A 20,313-nucleotide genomic window follows, 5' to 3' on the forward strand; every position below is an offset into this window, starting at 1 on the left:
AAGTAGAGAAGGAGGTGATAAAAGGGAATTATAAAAGAAGATAAAGCACTTGGATGAATGAATAAAATACAAAACCACAAGTTCTTCAGAGGTGAAGCTGTAAATCATCACAAATTCAAGTAACTGAATTGTTTCTTTATGTAATAGTGAGTATGATCATTATCTGTGGAAATGTAATGTATAGTTGTCCATTCCTTATTTATTATCCTAATAAATAAGTAATGCACCTGATCTTTTGGGAGCTCTGCCTCTAGGCTTTTCATCTGAGGGCTTATATTTATTTCTTTATTTATTTATTGTGGCTGGGAAGTAGAACTTTGTGTCTGGTTACCATTCAAAAGGAATTCAAAGAAATGCTTAATATTGCAAGTACTGAGTGCTGTTGCTGTGGCACATTGTAGTATTCAGAGCATTTTTAGTTTTAAATAATTCAGTGATGTAGTGGTGATGAAAAAAACCAATACTGACTTTCTGTAGCTTAGCACCTTGGGAGATGAATATTGATTTGGTGCAAACATCCTGTAACTTTACTCAGTTAATTCCTTTCTTAAAATGTATCAATTTGCTGGATGCAATGTTAACTGAAGTATTTTCAGATTGAATTATAGTGTGTAGCATTTCATCAATTTATGTCACTGCTAATGGGGAAAAAAGTCATGAGCGACAGCTTTTAGAAAAAGTTTGGAAAAATGATTACGGAGCACTTAATGCTAGTGAATCATAGTCTGGCTAGATCCTGAGCAGACCATGTCACAGCTGTCAGAATTCAGTAGCTAAAGACTATTTCAGCACTGGCAGGATTAAGCTTCACAGAAGTAGCTGATTGTATAGATACACGAAACAGGATGTTTCTAAGGAGTATAAACATGAAATAAAGGACATTTTCAAACAGTTTGAAGGAAGAGATATAGATTTAATGCTGTTCACTGAAGGAGACATATCCACCTGTTGCTTGATATGTGTCTCACAGGCACTAACACCACTACTTTTATCTGTCAATACAACTCACATTAAAAATAAAAAAAATAAAAAATAAAAATTAAAAAAAAGTATGAATATTTAAACAATATCTGATGTATTCAGTATTTTTATGCTTTTTTTACTCCAGAACTATCAGAAAAACCTGGTATTCTAGAGTCCTGATAATCCACATATCCTAATAATTCTTGCAGCGTCAATGTAAGGGGGGGAAAAAGAGAAATGAAAGTTAGTCCTCAGTCTTTCTGGGAAGGGCACTAATAGCATACCCTCAGTTACTGAAGTTGGTGAGAGGACGGGGCTAAGTGTGTCAGGAGGGGAGGGCCAGCAGACATAACAGCAGCCGGAGTTTCCAGCTGGAAGCCTCCATGGTGATATTCAAAGCCAGGTTGTACCAGGTTGTGGCTCTGGGTAGCCTTATCTAGGGGGCAGCAGCCCTGCCTGTGGTGATTGGAACTGGATAGATTTTAAGATCCCTTCCAACCCTAGACATTGTATGATACAGTGGATGAGGTTTTCTTTATGAGACCAGTCAAGTACTGGGACAGGTTGTCCAGAGAGGTTGTACAGTCTCAGTGATTGGAGCTTTCCAAGACCCAAGGGGATAAAACCCAGAGCAATAACAGTCTGATCTCTGAGCTGGCTCTGCTTTGGCAGGAGATTGAACTTGAGACCTCCGGAGGTCTTTCTAAATCCATTACTTAGCGATAGGAGTTTTCAGGATAAGAATTTGTTTTCAGTCTACTCTGTGCAGTGTACAGCTTGGAATGGGGTGAATGGAAAAAGCTTTTAGGTGATAAAGCCTTTTTCAGCTTTACTTCTGCATCCTTCCCCACAATCCAGGTCTCAAAAGGGAATTTTGAAAGCTATTTCTGCACTGTGTCCTGGTCCTTCGTAATCAAGTAAAATATGATAACTTCTTCCAGAAACCTGACAGAGCACTATTCCAAGGACTATGTGGTTGCATCTAGACAAGTAAATTAAAATTTTCTGAGAATGTTCCCAAGTACAGCAACTGAATGGTGGGAAATGGTATGGGTCCATATTCAGTCTTTTTCAGGTTCCAGGACAGGATGGTTGCACACAGAGTACCTCTTGGGAACAGTATCTGCTGTGTCCTAATCCCTCAGATGAGTCTGCATGCTCTTTTGTAAAGTGGTAGTTGACATGGGCCAAGAACAAGCTGGGGCCCATCTCGAGCTGTCAGTGTATAGAATGCTTGTATATTCTAGTACCTGGCAATGTTCCCATTTCTGCCTGGTTTATTGTACAGATATAGACTCCTTGCACTGTAGTCGCAAGGGATCCATGGTGCCATGAATATGTAAGTTTGAGGGTGTGAAAAACAGCAAAGCACTCCAAAATATTTGGGAATCCCTGCCATGAAAAGTAATAGATCCAGATGGAATTTCATTAGTTGATGTGCAGTAAATACAATGGAAATTTATGTGGAAGATTTCTGCAGTGTGTAGTAAAAACCTGAGAAAAATAGCAATCACTTGTGTCAGCTGTTCTGCTTCAGAATAAATGTAATGCCTGCATCATGAAGGAAAATTGACTTTTTTGGGGGGGGGGGGGGAAGGTGATGAAGTAATGTTTTTCTCATAAGTAACATTCAGGAGGGAAAGGGAAGAGTGTAGAAAGGCAGAATTTTTGTCTTAACATTGATTTTTTAACTGGTATTCATATTTTTATACTGACTGATGTAACTGGCAAGTGTCTCTTGGCTTCCATGATACTCAGTAATTTTTTTAGCTTCCTGGAGTTTGCTATTACAAAAGCAACTTCTGCTTTCACATATTATCATCACTGTATTATGCAAGTCCAGTATATCCTTTTTTTTTCTTCTTTTTTTTCTTTTTTTTTTTTTTTTAACCACACCCAGGGATGTCATGGTTACTGTTGAATGATTTCCCTGGAGGTAATAGTGGCAAAACTTTAAAAAATCAAGACCACTCACTGATTGACTTAAGAAATAAAAATGGTATAATGCTTTCCAGATACAAGCTTGTAACAATACTTCCTTTGTACAGGCAACTAAGTGTCAGCATTAATTCATTTGTAGGTCATATTCTTTAACCCTGTACATGAAATTTCATTACCATTTTCCTCTTTAAAAATGCCTGTGAATTTTTTTTTTTTTTTTTTAATTTTAATCAAAATTTTGATTTTATGTGGAGTAGATAAGGTCGTTGATGTTCAGCTGGTATTAACATCAGGACAACTCTAGAAATCACACTCTGTCTGTGTTCAGGAGTTCCAGCTCTAACCAAGAGGAGAAAATCAGTCTCTTACACTGGATAATGTAATCTAAGGGTGCAAGGGTACCTTTAATTAATTTAACATTAGATGTTGTCTAGTATGTTATGGCTAATCTCTATCTGTGTGGTAAGGAATTTCCTTTCAGTGTCATTCATAGGCAAGGTGATCAGCTGATGGTGTAAGGATGATTTAGCTGATAGCTTTTAGCAATTTATCCAAGCAAAATTTTCCAGGTATAAATTTGTGCAGGAGCTGGAAAATTAATAAATAAATATTTTGTTTTGGTTTGGTTATTGGGATTAATCTGGGAGGCTTTTTGAACACTGAAAACATACAGTTTCAGACTATGGAGGATATATTAATAAAAACACTCTGTTCCCCCAGCTCACTTAATTCCCAAAGACCCAGCTGAAATGGCATGGAAAGACTAAACTGCAGCAAGAAGCAGTATCTAGAAATATACTTCCCAGCACTGCTCCATCCTAGCCTGAGAAACGTGTCGAGAGACACTCAGGATAGGGCAATGACAAAAGGATCTGTTGTTCCATGGGTCTGCAGGGCTTTCCTGCTTCAGCTCAGGGGTCACATCTGCTGTGATGGACTGCAGCTTACGATAAAGTCTGGGAGAGACTACACAGCTGCTCCATGCTGGTGGGCTGATGCAGACATATTTTTTTCACACACATTCTTCATTAATATTTCCCTGGTGAAAGGACGTGTGCTTAGACATTACCTTGCAGGAGGCAGCACCTGTCTGCAAGGATGTAAAAGTTATTAGCTGAGTAAACTAGATGAATGTTAGCACAGTTTGAAGGAGAGCGCAGCGTTCTCTGAGTCCTACCCCAAAGGTGTAGGGAAAGGTGAATGAGATTGTGATTTTGTGACAGGCTGTATGCCAACTCACGCAGTTAAAACTCCATTAATTAGTTCTCACAATGGAGATATTTTTGCTTTTTTTCTTTGCTTTGAAAATGATACTACAAAAAGTATGTACAAGTAACATATTCATAGATAGGTATGATTTTTAAACCAAAATATTTCTATTGTGAGAACAATGGAAAAGCTAGATACTAACGTGATATTTAGATAGATACTAACTACTTTATTTGTACATATTTTTGTAGTATCATCTTCAAAGCAAAGAAGAAAAGCAAAAATTTTGGGGTTAGGAATGAAGAATATAAAACGAATAGGAGAGGCAGCCCATATAGCATCCTACAGCCTGCCAGAATAAGAAGGAACAAAATCTAGGTTTGTTTTTTTTTGTAGCTTCTAGAAGTATGGAATTTCCAAAATATATTTTGGATTAAAAATATTGTTAGAAAGTATATTTGCTGATACTAACAGTGTGGCAAGCAATGCAGATTCAGTAACAATTTCCATTTATTTATTTTTTTCCTCATAGACCAGTATGTCATAATGAAAAATTCTTGCTACTGAAAATTATTTCCATGTTAGTTTCTAGTTTTAAATTGTACTTTGGAAAAGAGTTCTCAGACACTTCTGCATGGATGTTTTCTTTCAGTGCATGACCTTCAGTACTTACTGCCTCAGGTATGATACCTCCTGTTCTGGTGGTACGCAGTGATGCAGATGTCATTTAGCATATATGTATTCTTAATGAAAAATGGAATCTAGGTCTACTGTCTCTATAGTCAAGTAATTTTCACGTAGTTTCAAACTTTTCCATGGAAAAGATTCTTGGAAGATGTTTTAATGTCACTATATTTTCTGAGCATGGCCTCTTCATTTAAATACCAGTGCTTTAAAAATATAGAAAGAAAAAATTGAGAAGCTTTTCAGTTTACTGCCAGAATGGTTTTTGCTTTGTAGTTGAAAACACTTCTTCATTTCTCTGAAAAGATGAACAGTGTCTGGACAGAGTGAGAGGTGATGGGAAAATGATGGTTTTATTAAAAATATCTAATAGTTGACCTTATTTCTAAAATTTAATCAATAAATGCTGGCTGTAATTTCTGACGAAGAAGACCCAACTTTTTAAATTATTATCTATTCATATTGATTTAGAAACTAACAAAAAAAAAAAAAAAAAAATCACCAACAAACAACACCAAAAATAGCCAACAATAAAGGAAATATTGAAGAGGAGCAGTGTATCAGTTACAGTCAGTTGGCTGTCTCCTGGGACTTCTAGATCTGGTCATTCTCAGTGTGAATTAAGTGTTCAGTGCTTCACTGTTTTACATATTGTTTTCTTGAATTATCTGAAAGAGGAAGTGAGAGGCAGATGATGCAAAGTTAGAGAGAGCTGCAGCAGCTGCAAGAACAGCAAGAAGTACGAACACATCTACAAAGCAGCAGCAGCATCCAGGAATTTACAAAATGAGATTCGCCTTGAGAATGTAGTCTAAATCAGATATGTTGTATGTAAAATTAGTTTAATGAAGTGCTAATGTTGACATTTCACTCAACACAGTAAGGAAGATCTTTCCATATTCTGCAAGGGACTTGAGAATCATGAAATAAACCAAGTTGGATAGGACCCATAAGGGTCATGAAGTGCAACTCCTGTCTCCACAGATGCTAAACAGTTAACTGGTTTTTATGGTATCCTAATCTTAAGCCACTTCTGAATCATTCTAAGATTCTATCCAATTTCACAAGTGTATTTTTGGACAAATGAATGATTTCCTAAGTGCTTATGAAAAAAATAATAATATGTAGAAAAAACAAACTTTCCTCTTTTTTTTTTTTTCATTTCTCTGTGACTTTTTTTCTCCAAACATTCAAATTTAAAAGAATTCTGTCTTAGTACTGCAGAATATGCCTGTCCTGAATTCAAAATGCTCAGCTTTAAATTTTTTTTTTATTTTGTGCATTTGCTCCTTTACCACTTTGCTTTCCAGTTTGGAATTGCAGCAGGACCTTAGAGCAAAACTGCCCTGAGACCTGGTTTTCTTTGTATTGTTCTAGAAATGGCTCATGGTTTACCTTCATGCTTTGGAAGCAAAGCTGATCTGGCTGCCTTTTACAGTTTATCAGCCTCTTAACACTAGGCTCCGTACCACATTGAGTGCCAATCAGTTGTAATTTGCTCAGATAACAATGTTTCTATTGTTAGTGCTAACATTTCTGTTTGTTAAATTGTCAGTGTAGTAGCTAGCTGTAACAAATAATTTCATGCTGAAGAAACAAGTTGCGAAGGCTTGTCTGTACAGGATGTGTAAGACTCTGTACAAAGGTGGCAAAGTAAAACCACGTCTCCAACGTCACATTACCTTTGGCTTAATAATGGCCATATTAAATATCCAGAGCTTTTCTGTACTGATGTGCAGAAAATGTGACATGGTATGGTGTCAGTATGGAGGCATAAGGTGTTGCCTTCAATTGCACTATTCTGAGAAGACAATCAGACTCTAAAATGAACACTCAAAATGATGTCTCATTTATTCTTCATGTCCCACCCACACCTGCTGGTCAGGGGTTAGCAGCAGCACCATGTGCTCTGCTCTCTGCAGCCTGACCTTCCTCCTCTTCTTTTTCAGCGTTCATCAAAATGGTAGCTTGACCAAAGGCTGGCTTTGGTATCTCTAGGTTCTAAAATTCTATAAAAACAGTGAAGGGCCTGGAGGGCAGGAGATGTGAAGACTGTCTGCAGCCCCTGGGTTTGCCCAGCCCAGAGAACAGAAACTGGGGGGAGGCCTGATGGCGGCTGCAGCTCCTCACAGGGAGCAGAGGGCAGTGCTGAGCTCTGCTCTGTGGCAGCAACAGGCCTGAGGGAACGGCATGGAGCTGTGTTGGGGGGAGTATCTGGGGGTGAGGAAAAGGGTCTGCACCAGAGGGCTTTGGGCATGGCACAGCTCCACAGGGCAGTGGGCACAGCCCCAAGCTGCCGTGGCTCAGAGAGCTGCACTCTCAGAGACAAGGTTTGGGTTTGGGTGGTCTGTGTGGAGCCAGGAGTTGGATTCAATGACTGTTATGGTCCCTTCCTAACGCACGGTATTCTGTGATTCAGCTTTCGTAGTAGAAAGAATGCTGTTTTTCCTTACAGATCTTCAAAAGTCATTTTGTGGCAGTGGTCTGTGAAGCTGAGGATATAGTTTGCAGTTAGAAAGCCCCATATGACATAAGCAGTATCAGCTTATATAATGCACTTAGGAAGCTGAACTACAGTTTGCTTATAATTGTGTACTTGTGAAATGTCTGCCATGTATTTGCTGTGATTTTGATTGTGAACAGAACCCAGCTTTCAGCTGAAATTCATTCCCACTAACCTCTTTTAGGAATATTCATATTTTATTGTCCTATGCTGAGTAAACAGCAAGTCAGACAATGTGTATTTGTCCTGATTAAATATACTTACATTTACCCTATCTCAACTGATTACATTAAAGTATGAGACAAAACTGAATACTCTCCTTGCTGCTTCCTCCACTGTGTAGGTAGAAGATCATGTTTCTATTTATCCGTGCTGCTATGCTTCTCTGTCTCTGTGGCTAGGTCTAAAGAGTGGCGTGAATTCTTTATCCGTATAGTATGATGGTGGCTTGCAAGTGATGAAAAGCAGTTTCCTTTATGCAAATATCCATCTTCGTTAATGCTGTCAGACAGCAAGTGTGATATCCAGGGAATACAGGTCACTTTGTGGGTTACTGATAATGTAATCTGTTTTCCAAAAATAAATGAAATGAATCTTTGTATCTGTAGCCATCAGATGTATGTAAGCTAAAGGGAAACAGTTAAGGCAGACCTTGTAGATGTGAATTCAAAGGAAAAATCAGACGAGAATTTGGAACAAAATCTTTTCTGATTAATTAGACTCATTGAAGAAGAAGAATCATGATTTGTTGCAGAGTCTTTCACAGATTAAGTATCTTATCTAAGCTGAAGGACTGATATTTACTTCAAACATTCCCTTGGTGAGCAATTCCTACATGGCCTTTTTCAGCAGACCATTATATATAGTAGTAGTTAACTTAATTTTTAAAAGCAGCATTAAGAAAAGCTTATTTAAAAAAAAAAAAAAAAAAAAAAGTGTTAACAAATACTACTCTTCTTTTTTCATGGATGACTTTTTCTTAGATGTTTGCTTTACCTTTCTGAGTAAAATGAAGAAAATGAGTGAAAAGGTAATTCTGTTTTTAATAGATGAGGTGCCACGACACAGACTGAAATATTCCCTAGCACTTACCACTTACATCTTTCAAAAGTTAATGACAAGTTAAAATTGAAAGGAGGTGCAATAGTTCTATTTGTAGGGAGTGGCCACAGGAGCTGTGAATCTTTTTAAAGATTCCAGGACATGCAAAAAGACCCCTTCTTCCATGTACTCAACCTTTCTGCAGGCATTTCCAATCAAAGTCTAGGCATTTTGGTGCCTCCATTTCCAAAAGATCTGTTTTTGCTGTAGTTTTGGCTGGCCAAAGTCTGATTTATGCTGTCCAGCCCAGTCTACTTTTCTGTAGTTTTGCTCTTTTGCTATCTTGTTCTCACGTCAGGCAAAGATGGTGGTGCCTCCTATGGCTTCTGCGTACTTGAGCAGCAAAAGAAGTGCAGCTGAAGGCACTTCAGAAGCCCCTTCATATACCTATAGAAGAGCACCAGTCAGGTCTTTCATTCCTGATTTGATTATGTGTGTAACCACATTCACACAGCCTCTATATACTTCTGTCAGTTGCCCCAGTCATGTTGTACATATTTGTATCTTCATCCAGCTGTGTGTATTTGTAGCTTGGTTCATAGAGCATTGTGCATATGGCTGAGATATTCCTCCTTTAGAAACGTTAGAAACAACAACCTTCTGCCTGCCAGACCAGGCAGAACAAAGCTGTTCAGACCTCTTGTACATCCTATATATCATCCTCACTGCAGAAGAAATGTAATTGTTTGTTATAGATCCCATCTTTTTATCTCAATGAATTATTGAGGCTAACAATTTAATTGAAGGTCACTTCTTATTACTAAGAGCTTTACAACTGAGCCCAAAATAGGAAAACTTTGGGGCTAGTTTCTGTATATCAGGTATAGGCAAGGATCATAGGTGAGCATTTGTAGACCCACTTTAAATCAAAACTAATTTCTGTTTGTTTGTTTTATCTTTAATTTTTCTGGTTGTTTTAATACAGGAATTGCCAAAACAGACAGCAAATTATGTATTTCATTGGTCAAATAGCAAGAACAATACTAGCATCACAGTAAGGTTTTTCAGCTCTGTCACTCTCATGCCTGTTCTGTAAAACTTGTGATTATACCTTTATATTGCTGACCACCTGAGTTCTGTCCTGGAGCAAATTGTTGCTATGTCATGTTACACTTCCTGTATTGCACAGCTTTTCCTGCCATTATAAGGCATGTCAGTGTTTACTTCCTGTGCAAACTGAATGACAGTTGTCCAGTAAGACATTGTTAGCTGCTTAAATAATGGCAAGTATATTCTTCCACGTGCTGCTTCTTGTTACAAATATATCCTTTTGAACATGAGGACTGTGAAGTATTTCTGATATCTATGCTTACAAAACTTGTGAATTTTTGGGAGGAGTGCTTTGTGATCTTCACAGAAGAAATAACTCAGTCTCTTCTTTTGTCCTAGTTTAGACTTGGATCTCTGAAGCTACAGAAAGTTTCACATCCAGCTGATGTGGTTAAAGAGCTGATTGGCTATTGTCTGGACTGCTTAGGAGGACTCCAGGTGAAAAATGAGCACCTGCAAAAAGAAAATGAGAGGCTTTTCTGTGATTTGAGTGATGTTGAGAAAAGGTAAGTTTGAAAGGCTATTCACAAGTCATTCTTGAGAAAATCACACACATTTGTAGTACTCAGAGGGTGATGAGACCCTGGCATGGACTGCCTAGAGTAGCCAAGAGTGACTCACCCCTGAAGGTGGTCAGGGTCGGGTTGAGTGGGTCCCTAGGCAGCATCATCTGGTGGGGGGCAACCTGCTCGTGGCAGGAAAATTGGAACTAAATGATCCTTGAGGTCCACTCCGACCTAGCCATTCAGTGTGGGCTTTGCTGATGGATACATTTTGAGTCGTATAATGAAAAATGCACATGATATTTTTTTGATCGAGGAGAGTTCTGCACCTAAATGCAGCATATGTGGTCTTCTTCCTATGTCAAAGATAAGACTGATATCCCAGATCTTGCATTAAAGCTGTTTTTAACTTGATGTTTATGTTTGAACTTTATGTTGTGTTTGTCCCCTTTTCTGCAGAATCCTTTCCACTCTTCTCAGCAAGGCAGTGTTTTTCTTCCCCTTCTGTAATGCTTATGGCTAGCACTTCAAATCATTGACAGTTTTGACTGGTTAGGAAGTTGCCATTGCTTTAATCTGGTCTGTGGAAGCAACCAGAATAGAAAATGAGGATGTTGTTATAGGAAAAAGAACCATGCGGGTTATTTCATTAATTACCATTTCATTTATGATCTGAATTGCCTGATACTGCACACTGCAGTGAAGTCATCTATACCTACTTTAGCTAGTATAAAGTGGTTAGCATGTAAAAGTCAGAGATTTATCTTGGCTTTGTGTAGCTTTATCTGAAGAGCCATGTTTAGGAAGATTGATGAAAGCATGTAGGTAATTGGTGTTAATTTATCTTGAAAAGGAGAGCTAGCTTTTGGAAAGAGTTAACTTTGTTTCTTTCTCATTAAAGTGAGTAACAGTTTTTTCCTGACAATCTTCCTGACAAGCATATGGCCTTCCTAAATAGTGTTTTGCAGCCTAACAGTGTATCAAACAATGGTGTATTGTGTAACTAGTATGCTGCGCTGTGTTACACACTAATGTGTAATAGGCATTAGTGCTTATATCAATTTCCATGGTGGTGTACCACTTTTAAAGAGTAACCCCAAAGAAAAATTCGCAGTTGCCTGACAACCTTTGCTCTGTAAAGCAATGTATTCAAGTCTTTGAAAAAATGTTGGTTTTTCTCCAGTGTGTTTATATCTTGATAGTAAAAACATGATTTTTCAAAATAAATCCTGAAAGTTGTGCCATCATCAAACTTTGACCATGCTCCCTCAATAGAGTATAAAAATAATTTTTGTCCAAACATTAGATTTTTCTCTTCTTTTTTTCTTGCCTCAGCCCAGTTTACTATGCTGCCTCATTTCTGTTTTAGCCTCAGTTGCTGTGCCCAAGTTGCTGAAAATTTAGTGGATCTGCACAAAATCTTTTTCTGTGGTTGCTCACAAGAGTATTTCAAGTTTCACATTCTGTATTGTGTTTGTGGTTGAGAATTAAAAAAAAAAAAAACAAGTATGAAGCATATAGTAGGAGAATAGCTCTTCCTCTCTTGCTTGAAACCAAGGCAAATCAGCTCAAATTCACCTTGATTAGAGTTGCTCATTTCAGGACATTATTAGAATCAAAACAGAGTGCAGACTTGCAAGGTCTTTTTTGTTCAATTTGGGTAGAATAATAAGAATGGAGAACTAGGTGGAATAATTCAGTCACCTCTTTTCCACTTTCCCACTCTGATTTTCTGACAGCCATAAAAGTTTAATGAGCTCAGCTCAGCAGCTTCGAAAAATCCCAATCCTTTAGTGTTCCTGGTTCTCCTGAAAGCTCTTTCCATAGCCTCAGTAAAATGATTAGCAAGTTTCATTCAAGAAGTTAAATCTGCCTCGTGAGCAGTTTGTAGACTAAATGCCAAACCTGGCCTGCTGTTGGCAATTGCCTGAATGTACAAGCTGCTCCGAAAGTAATGTCTCCTTTATGAGGTTTGCCTGTGACATAAGAGGCAGATTTTGGTGCTATGGCAGTAGAGACTGAACCTTCCTACCAATATTTAACTATATTTTCTATATTTTGCTTCCATATGACAGATGGCAGCAGAGGGGGAGTCTGACAAAATGTTGTCTGACATGGAAGTGTGGTTGAAGCAAAAATGTGTCATTGCATTCTTCCATGTGGAAAAGAATGGCACCCATCAACATTCACTGATGCTTGCTGAATGTTGATGGAGACCACGGAATGGATGTGAGCACAGTGAGGTGATGGGTGGTGCATTTCATCAGTGGTTACAAAAGTGTGTCACCTTCACTGGTGCCAGTTGTTACAATCATAGCATGCAGGCTCTTGTGCACTGCTAGTGAAAATGTACAGCTAATGGTGGTGACTATGCTGACAAATAGTGTTTTGTAGCTGAGAATTTGAGTGGTGTTATTGCGCTCTTTGTATCTTATGTTATTTCCATAGAAATAAACAGGAAGCATTATTTTCAGAGTGACCCATGTATATGAGATAATCCACTCATCTGTGTATGGCTTGCTATTGTCAGCAGTTTGCTGACATCTCCAGGAATGGCTTCTGCCACTTCCCTCGGGATTTAGGTCCATATAAAGGAAAAAGTCAGGATAACACTAAAAATCCTTTTGAAAAGAAATCGTCTGCATCCTCAAATTGCTAAATTACTTAGGTTATCTACTCACAGCTGTGTGGTCTCTGATGTTTTGAGCGTTCCTGACAGAAGATATACCATCTTTAATTTTCATTGTCTTTGTCCTTCTGGTGATTGAAGGGTAGGATTTTACCTGGCAGAAGCTTTTCCTATTTTTAGGAAATGAGTGTATGTAGATAACATCAGTATTAAAGTTTCTGGATAGCTGAACTGTGCTGCTTTTGATCTGTAAACATAAAATAAATACTTCTAAGACAGGACCTGGTAAGCTGTAAATAAAAAAGCTGTAGAAATTTTCAAAAGGATTATTCTGACTATGTTGCAGAACAATATGTTTGTTTGTGAGTCTGTGTGTATGAACACCTCAGAGGTGGGTGAATTAAAGTATAAAAGCAAGATAGCTGTAGCTTTTATTTCATGTAGATAATTAAGGTAATAAATGTAAAACGGTAACAACCTTTAACAAAATAATTTGTTGGTGAATAAAGCATAAGTTAAATACTTGTGTGTGATATTTATTTCTTATCAAGCATCTAAAATTAGGGTAGACAAACCAAAATCAAAATACCTACAAATTGATGTTGTGGTCAGCTATAGTGACAATATGTTTAAACCACGAACAACTTATAAAAATGCAGCTTAGGTAGCTTGGCACTTGAAATTGACTCTTCAACAAGAGCTCATTGAAATTCCATACCAACACCAGTGCTGGGGGAAGGGAGGTGTGAATTTGAAGTGTAGTAAGAAGGTGCCATGAGAGCAGCAATTATTTTAGAGCATGAATGACAAGGATACATAGGTAGCATATTTTGAGTATTTGAGTGTGTAAAATGCATAAATGTCAACCAGTTACATAGTTTATGCTAATTTTTATTAAGCATATATGATCTCTGCATTTAGGCAGTACAGAAGGACTGAACAGGTGCATTATTTTCTGAATTACTCATGATAACCATTCTTAATACTAGCTGTTTTGTGTAGCATGTGCAATTTTTTAGATGGATATTGACTTGTATGACTGGCTCACCAAAAGCACTGCACTTGTATAAAAGACAGATCTTAAAAGTAGAAAACATAAAGCACGTGCAAATAAGAGTCACCCCATTCTAGCCATTAACTGCTGTTTATTTTCATTATACTTGAAAGTTGTCTTTGAGATAAGTAGCTCCTTTGTTTGATCTAGGGAGATTGTATTTTGGTGAGACAAATCACGCACAGGCACGAGCATGTGACAAATTGCAATGAAAGGTTGTATTTGTAACTGATGAGGTATTGCAATGAAACCCAGCCAGCTTTGCTTAGTGGTACATAATTCAAGTAATGCATGCCTGAGTGAATCCTAAAGGCTGTACCAAGCTGCAGCCAGAGCCACCCCCTCGAACACACACATTTGTATTGCAATCAGTGCATCCCTGTTCTCAAGCAGCAGAAGTTTGCTACATTTTTAAGTATTGTGTGCCCCATAATATTATTACTTAAAGCCAAATGACTTGCAAGTGTATCATTACTGTGAAACTATATCACACTTGCCATTTTGTTGAAAGCTATGCCAGTTAAATGTCTGTATGTGAGGAATATATATATGCATGAATTCCTTTAAACAATTTTTTTTTTTTAAAAAAAAGGAAAAAGTATGTCGACATGAATGAAAATATTCGTGTATAATTAAGTAATGGCATCCTACAAGTTGATTTTACCTGATTTTACCTGCTATGTCCTTCCAACAAGAACACTTAATATTTTCTTGTATGCATACAGGGAATGTGTATTTTAAGATGCTCTTATTTTGTTCTAGAGCATCAAGGAGCCAGCTAATCTTGCAATAGGTTCTATGTTTCTTAATGTCCAGGCAGTATCAAATGTACTCCATTGAGGTTGTTACATGGATTTTCATCAGAAGATAACTTTGCAGGATTCGAAGGACTTCATTGGAGTTATCTTACTTGGCACCGTTTTGGCCAAGCAATGAAAATGTCTTAATGTAGCAGTTTGAATCAACCTCAGCTGCTCTGCCATTGCCCAGTTCACAGGGAAAGTAAAGGAACAGCAGTAAACACTTCCTTCACTTAAAATGTTTGTGCAGGGGAGATGGGAGTTTTCTGAAGCACTTGATACATCTAGGATCACCATACTGAACAAAAATGTATTTTCCATTTTTAAGTGTATGGAAGTAATTAATTTCAAGCATGTAAATGACAATTTGCCCAATTGTTGCATTTTATTTTGTTTAATCTCTTTTTCTTTGATCAGTGTGAGGCAATCCCTGTCCTTACCTTTCTTCTTCTGTGAGTTAGTCAAGGCATGCCTGGGCCCTGTATTAGGTTTTATGGTCCTTTGTGCTTTGATATTTTGTCTGTTTGTTCACCACTAAACAGTTAACTTTCCTTTAATAGGTGGAAAGCCTCCTGATACTTGATTAGTACGTATGATCTTTCATTTAGGAATTATTGAACCGATCTATATGGTAATGATGTTCTGTTATTTGCATTTAAATTAGATGAATTATTTATCAAGTGTGTCCCTAAAGCATTGCACTGTAGGCTTAATACTTCATGAGATTATTTTCTGTTGTTTTTCTTCTTACATCATATATGGTTTTGATCTACAAATGAAATAATCAGAATTTATATAGCAAGTATGTTGAAATTTTTTATCTTATAAATTAATATTTTTAAAATCTGTTATGCATATGTGTTTAATTCCAAAAAAACCCTTCAAAATTTTTTTCACTGTATTTGCACAGGCTGGTGAAAAGGATGCTGTTTATAAGTTACTACTGTTTGAAGTAATGGAAGTAGTCATCTTAATCATTGAGATCATCAAGATGTTTACTTGTTATCATCTGCTATTGAAATATTTGGGTTCAACCCAAGGATTAAAAAAGTTATAAAATACTGGAATAACTAAATGAGCATTAATATATAATAAACATTAATTGAAAGTCACTTTCTTCAGTGTTCTTGTATTTATTTATATCCCAGTTTTGCCTTTCCTATATCTCAGTATACATATACATTCCTAATTTTAAAAAACGACTGTCCTTCATTCAGTTGAAATTCACTTACCTACAGATGCACATTAAACTTTTAAAAACACAAAGATTTTTTTTTGCTCTGAAAATTCTTGACATCTTTAAAACCATTTTCATATAATTTTATAAAAAATTTAATCCCAACAAGTAATTCTGACTGGTTCAGGAATATGGCTTCCACTGCCCATAAGATTTCGGCTTCGTATCTCTTGGAAATAGAGACCACCATACTAGAGTTTTTAGGTTTTTTGCCTTTGAATGAAAAAAAGGATTACTGGTGCTATTAAGTGTTCCTCCAGTGCCCTGCTGAGTTTCTGCACGCGGCTGTTCAGCAGAGCAAGGCACACTCAGTTGCTGATGAAAAACAAGTGAATCGACATCTGTATCAGCCACATCTGTATGGGTGTATCTGCATGAGTGGCCTGGAGTGCATGTTGGGTGCCTTGGCCTGACTCTGAGTTCTGTTTCTTATTTTTTTGCTTTGGGGGAAATTTTTGTTTTTCTCCTTCTCAAGTGTGTTTCAAGTCAGAGTATGTAGGACAGATTTGGTGCCTGTCAAGCTTAATTGTATCTATTTGTAATCTCATTATGTGTATCCTGCTAAGCAATGCCCACTCTATGAATTCAGCACTGAAAACGAAAGAGCAGTTGTGCCTACTTAACTTTGAGTTGCATGAGAGACATGTAAGAATCTATTAAATATATATATATATAAAGAGAAAATTTCCCCATGAAAATGCTGTTCTTCTGGTAGTGAAGTTCATTGCACATTTCTATGAAAGAAGCTGCTTCTGGCCTGTTTCAGTTGAAAGACGCTGAACTAGTTATGCAATGTATATTATGGGAGTTTATTAGGAAGGCTGTCCTCAAAACTGAACTTTCTTCCAAAATACGCACAAATTTTTAAAAAGAAACGATGTGATGCATAAAGTAAGCAACAGTTCGTTTTATCTTGTAGGCTGGAAAAATGTGTAGAAGCTAAAGAAGAACTAGAGGCAGATCTTTATAATCGGTTTGTTTTGGTGCTGAATGAAAAGAAGACGAAGATAAGAAACTTGCAGAAATTGTTGAATGAAGCTAAAGAATCTACACTGGATACCCAATGTACAAGGTATCTCCTGATTTCCCTGAGACACTTGGTGTCACATCTGGCACATGTTTTGGTTCTATTACTTTAGTCATAGCATTGTATGATAGTTCTTTCTGGCAAAGTTCTTGGTTATCCAAACAGTGCTGTTACTCATGAGAGCAGAGGATTCTTTGGAGAGTTATTGCAAATAGCAACATATTGTTTTGGGCTCTATAGCACATAAATAAATAAATATTAATTGAATCTCTCCTCTACAATATTCTATTAGGGTGCAGTTGATTTTTCCAAACATTGTGCCATTCCTAGAGGTGGTATTTTTGTATGCTTTCTTCTCCAATTCTTTGATCCTTTTTCTTCTTTGGGAAACAAAAACATCTAAATTTCCATGTTTTTATGTGCTTTTGATTTTAAAAGTAGACTAAGAATTTTTCTTATGCTACAACATGCTTCTGTTTACCATTTTTATATAGCCTTGTTTTATATCTGCTTTTCTAATATTTCCTTCAACCTGATTAATCTAGGTGTATTAAGCATAACTCTGGGGACTCCAGGTTGACTTGTATCAACTTGCATTGTCTCTAATACATTTCAGAAAAGATCATTTGTCAGAGACAGTAGAGAGAATATGAACTTTTTTTCTGTTCCCTTTCTTCCTAGGGATAGTATAGCTACAACACAGATGGCAACAGAGAAAGAAGATGACTATGATGGCAGCACTGAGGAAGAAAGTGAAAATTTTATACAGTCCTCATTACCATCAGGTAAGGCAGAATGTACTGTCTTTGGGGAGTATAATGGGGAGAACAATCACTTCATAAAAATAAGCCCTAATGAAGACAAAATACTACCTGACAAGCTACTCAATGACAAGCCAACCTGTAAGCCTTAAAAATATCTCTCTTTGAGAAGAGTATAATACTGGCATATTCAAATTAAAGAGAGGTAGATTAAATGCATATTGCATGAGTGAAAGTGCTGTCTTTTCTTCCAAAATGACAAATTGCATGCTTTGCAGAACTAATTGCAGTCTAATGGTACCTGAACTATCAACAGTTTAATTTTAAATTCCAGGAATCTTGATGCATATCCGGTAACTGCTAAAATGTAAAATCAAGTTTCAGCAATGTTTAAAAAGGGGAAAGAGAAGAGGTTTAACTGCAATTAAATAAATAAATAAGTAAAAGCTGTGCACTCATTTTACATCATAAAATGGAATAAAAATGTATTTATAGCAGAATTAATTTTAACTTGCATATGAACCTTTGTCCTTGTGATGGTGCTCACAAAATTCAATTTGACTGAGTTTTGTCATACTGGTAAAGTATGTGGGCAACAATAGCCCGCTCTACAGTACAAGATATTTATGTGTGAATCATAAGAAATTTTCTGCAAAGTAGTAAGAATCTGCAAGATGAATGCTATCAGAGTTCTAAAACTTCAATAGCACTTGCCATATAGTTATGATAAAATTCTGCTCAGATCTAATAGGCTCTTTGACTGGTGCTTTCTATTTCTACTATAGATGAAGGTAATCAAGAACAATAAACAACTGTTTAGCATGCAATTGGGATGTAGAAATGTCCAAGGCCCTGACAGAAGTGGTATTAGAATTTGTAAGTCGTAAGTTTGTTTGTTGAGGACTTTCTAATCTAATATAAAGCAGGCAGAGCTTCAGACAAATGCAGAAAATAAGCAGAGATTCTACAGCTATGAAAATAAATGATTTTGTATTGGCATGTGATTTTTAGTTCAGAAAACATTTATTTCAAGTAATTTTTGGTAAGCTCAGATAACATTGAAAGTAATACTTCTTACTTAGTGAAAACACAAGGGAAGTAAAAAAATACTGATTCTTTTGAAAGGTTCCACAGGACTTAACTAGCTCGAGGAGCTGTTTGGGACAGACAAATGATTTCAAAGAACAGAAACAAAACTCTACCGCTCAAGCTATAATGAGGGTCTGAACTGATCAGTATTGCTGGAAAAAACAGCAAGTGCATTTTTATTTTCACTAAAGTTTCAACTTAAAATTGAGGGTTAAATTAAAAAAAAAAAAAGTTTTCACTTTCCTCCTCAGTGCTGCCATCATGGTCATCTTCTTTCTCTGTTGCCATCTGTATTGTAGCTATACTATCCCTAGGAAGAAATAAAACAGAGAAAAAAACTCATGTTTCCCTGTACTATCTGAGAAAAATTATATTTATTTCTGCCCTGTCTTAGAGAGATGCAAGCTGACACAAGTCAACATGGAGTCCCCATGGTTATGCCTAATACACCTAGAATAATCAAGTAGACGGGCAGATTAAAATATCAGATATTTAAAAAGTTGTAAAAAAAAAGTGCTTTCTGTTGCCTTTGAGAGATATGGTTCTTTGATAGTGATTAAAGAGTTCTTTCAATTGCAAGAACTATTTCTTAGTTTCTAGTACATTTTTTCTGGAATGTTTGGAGCACTTAAGGGACTCCTGGTGATTTGGAAAAGAAGCTGCCAAGTAAATTAAATGATATATTCAATTATGGGTGTATGACTCAGATGTTGGTCTGAGGCGAATGTCAGAGCATGTCTTAATGAAGAAAAATATCAAGAAAAAGAATAAAAGTGGTTAGTTCCAATCCTTGTGCAGGTGCAGAAACTGGTGAATGCAATCTAGATACTTGTGTGTTCTGTAATGAGATTACCAACAGGGTGAAGAAGATAAAAAGAGAAAATAATGGATTTTGACTTTGGTAGGATATCATTCTGTGCCACATTTTGTTCAAGAAACTGGAATGTGGAAATTAACCTAGCAGATGGCATATAGATTCTCAAAAAAGGTAATATGTCTATCTGAAAATACAAATGGAAAATTATCATTCTTATTTATACATTATGAAGTTGAAGATAATTTATATAAACCAATTTGCATTTGTGAAGCACTGGCTGTAATCTTACTGTACTCTTAACACAGTGTAATGCAAAGATTTCCAATGCTTTGATAGCTACTACTCTTTGCTTGAGAAGACTAGCAATGTCTCAAGCTTTGCTTGGTCCAGTCCCTTTTACTATGTAAAGATGGGTACCCCTGAGTATTGTCTCTTTGCCTTCCCCTTGCAGACTCATAGAGCAAGTCCAAGAGCTTGTTGGACAACTTTTGCATCCTGCTTCATATCGCACCCATTGTGGGACTGCAGCAGTGCTGTGCCTGACCTTGCAGCTTAAAACTTGGCCACATTAGTTCATATAGTCTCTGCCTGACCTGCTATAAGTTTGTGTCTTCCCAATTCTACCTGCTGGTAGGGGCTACTATGGGGAATAAAGAATGAGCAATGAGTGATTTAAAAAAGTAAAATACAAGTGAACTGTGTGATTTTTGAATAAAAACATGACTTTACCCCTTGACACAGGAATGCATCAAATTTGAGCATCTAGACATGAAAGAAGGGGACAGTAACATAGTGATGACATTGAAGGGACTGGCAAATGATTTACATGAAATACTGAGACAAATTTTTGACAGCCATTGTAGTCATGTTCTAAAAGAAACTGCAAGTGAGACATTATGATAGAAGATTAATTGTAGTGTAATTAGTTCTCGTTAATTGATGATA

At 36.8% G+C, this 20,313-nt stretch overlaps 1 protein-coding gene across 3 annotated transcripts in view; it reads left to right on the plus strand.

The window, feature by feature from the left end:
- The window catches only part of XRCC4 (X-ray repair cross complementing 4), a 175,648-nt gene that overhangs the window by 67,026 nt on the left and 88,309 nt on the right, over positions 1 to 20,313 (plus strand). For all 3 annotated transcript variants that reach the window (XM_052700530.1, XM_052700531.1, XM_052700532.1), the window contains 3 exons: positions 9,791 to 9,957; positions 16,594 to 16,746; positions 17,383 to 17,486. In XM_052700530.1, coding sequence (XP_052556490.1) covers positions 9,791 to 9,957; positions 16,594 to 16,746; positions 17,383 to 17,486 — 424 coding nt within the window. The remainder of the gene's footprint in view (positions 1 to 9,790; positions 9,958 to 16,593; positions 16,747 to 17,382; positions 17,487 to 20,313) is intronic.

This window comes from Tympanuchus pallidicinctus, unplaced genomic scaffold, assembly GCF_026119805.1.
Source record: "Tympanuchus pallidicinctus isolate F22 unplaced genomic scaffold, pur_lepc_1.0 scaffold4, whole genome shotgun sequence".
In the NCBI taxonomy this organism is placed as follows: domain Eukaryota; kingdom Metazoa; phylum Chordata; class Aves; order Galliformes; family Phasianidae; genus Tympanuchus; species Tympanuchus pallidicinctus.